The sequence below is a fragment of the Bison bison genome, unplaced genomic scaffold, assembly GCF_000754665.1.
Source record: "Bison bison bison isolate TAMUID 2011002044 unplaced genomic scaffold, Bison_UMD1.0 scf7180017864537, whole genome shotgun sequence".
In the NCBI taxonomy this organism is placed as follows: Eukaryota; Metazoa; Chordata; class Mammalia; order Artiodactyla; family Bovidae; genus Bison; species Bison bison.
In genome coordinates, this window is record NW_011495085.1 from 6,921,584 (window position 1) to 6,923,163 (window position 1,580).

Here is a 1,580-nt window from a genome sequence, read left to right on the forward strand (position 1 = left end):
TCAAGAGCCCCAGATATACCTACATATGATCTTATCAGGCCATCATATCATCTGGAATAAACAAAAACCAGAACAGGCAATTAGTTGCCTTTTCCTTGTCTGTGGAGCCCTTAGAGCTGAACTTTCCAGTGTAGTAGCCATTAGCTAGAGCTGCCTATCAATAATTAACATATTTCAACAATACTTAACTTGTTATATTGAAACAATCACGAAAAGCACACATAGCTTGCTCACACTAGCCATATTTCAAAAGTGTCCATAAGCATTGGCATTTCAGCTTTGTAAGCTTGAATGTAAGAGCTGTATTGGGCCTGTAGAAGTGTAAGGTTAAAAGGTAATTTTCTCAGCCTCTTTCTCATGTGAATATGTTCAACTGTGATCACCGTCTTGTTGAAGGGCTCTGACTCCACAAAGCACAGGGGAGATTTGAGCCTAGAAGGAAGACCGGGGAGATGCTGTGTGAGCCAAGTGGAGGAGGAGAAATGGGTAGCTCAACTTGTGTAATAACTGTATTATTGCTCATGGTTATCTTTCTACAGACTGTTTTCTGGAAAGTCTTAGCAGCAATGATGCGGAAGACTATGCAGGTAGGGAACAACTCTCAGGTGGGATTTAGAGGGAGAGGATTCCTGGACCATTTGAGTTACACCTGCTTCTTCAGAGATGAATATAAACTGAGGAAGAAGAAGGAAATATGTCTAGAGTTGTAGTTTGTTCTTTTCATATTTTAATAATATAATAGAGCTATGTGTCCATGTAGTTTATTCTGTTGTGCTTATAGTCATTTCTTCTTGCTTTTCCATTTAGAAATATCATTTCTCACAAGACTTGTTCCTTGCCCTTTCACCTGCCAAATATGAAAGCTTGGCTTCTGGTTATTACCTGCAGTGTAGTATACACGAAGGACTTTGGCTTCATGTTTAAATTCTCCTATGATGGCCATATCCTAGTGGCACAAAAGTCTCATAGTCACTTGACACTGGAGACCAAGTTCTGGCAGTGAGTGTCAGGTGGTGGGTGAGATATGAACTCTCTCCCTGTGCATTTTCAGGACGTGTGGCCTGCCCTGATGTTTGTCCTCACTGTTTATTCCTCATGTAAAGGGTGCTCTCAGGGTTGAATGAGTCAGAGCACACGTGCTCCTGAGTCCCTGCCTGGGCTGAGTCTGCTGGAGTTCCTCTCAGAACCACACCTCCCCAAGGATGCTGTGCAGAAAGTGCTTCCACGTCAGAGCAGCCCATGTGTTCCTAGAGACCAGCATGGCTGCAGATTCTAGAGACTGTGAAGGGGCTGCTGGCTTTCTTTACACATGTTCTAGGAGCCCTACTGACCTGGTCTTCTGGGACTGACCAAACCTAGGTCAGAGACTCAGAGCAGCAGGACTCGGGGTGACTGCTCATCTTAGAACCCAATACTCCCTCCGGAGAGAAGCTCTCGGTGGTTTTGATCACAATCTTTGCACACTCCTCAACTCGTTTATTTACCTTTCATGTTTTTACTTGTTTTACATTTGAGTTGTGGTATTTTCTTATATACTTTGAGTATGATCTCCCTTTCTGATATATTGTTTGTAATTTTCT

At 42.8% G+C, this 1,580-nt stretch overlaps 1 protein-coding gene across 1 annotated transcript in view; it reads right to left on the bottom strand.

Annotated features, from left to right (window-relative positions):
• Nucleotides 1–230: 230 nt before the first annotated feature.
• P2RY4 (pyrimidinergic receptor P2Y, G-protein coupled, 4) overlaps nt 231–1,580 on the bottom strand; it is a 15,171-nt gene continuing 13,821 nt past the window's right edge. The window contains exon 2 of the mRNA XM_010832128.1: nt 231–432. Coding sequence (XP_010830430.1) covers nt 231–432 — 202 coding nt within the window. The remainder of the gene's footprint in view (nt 433–1,580) is intronic.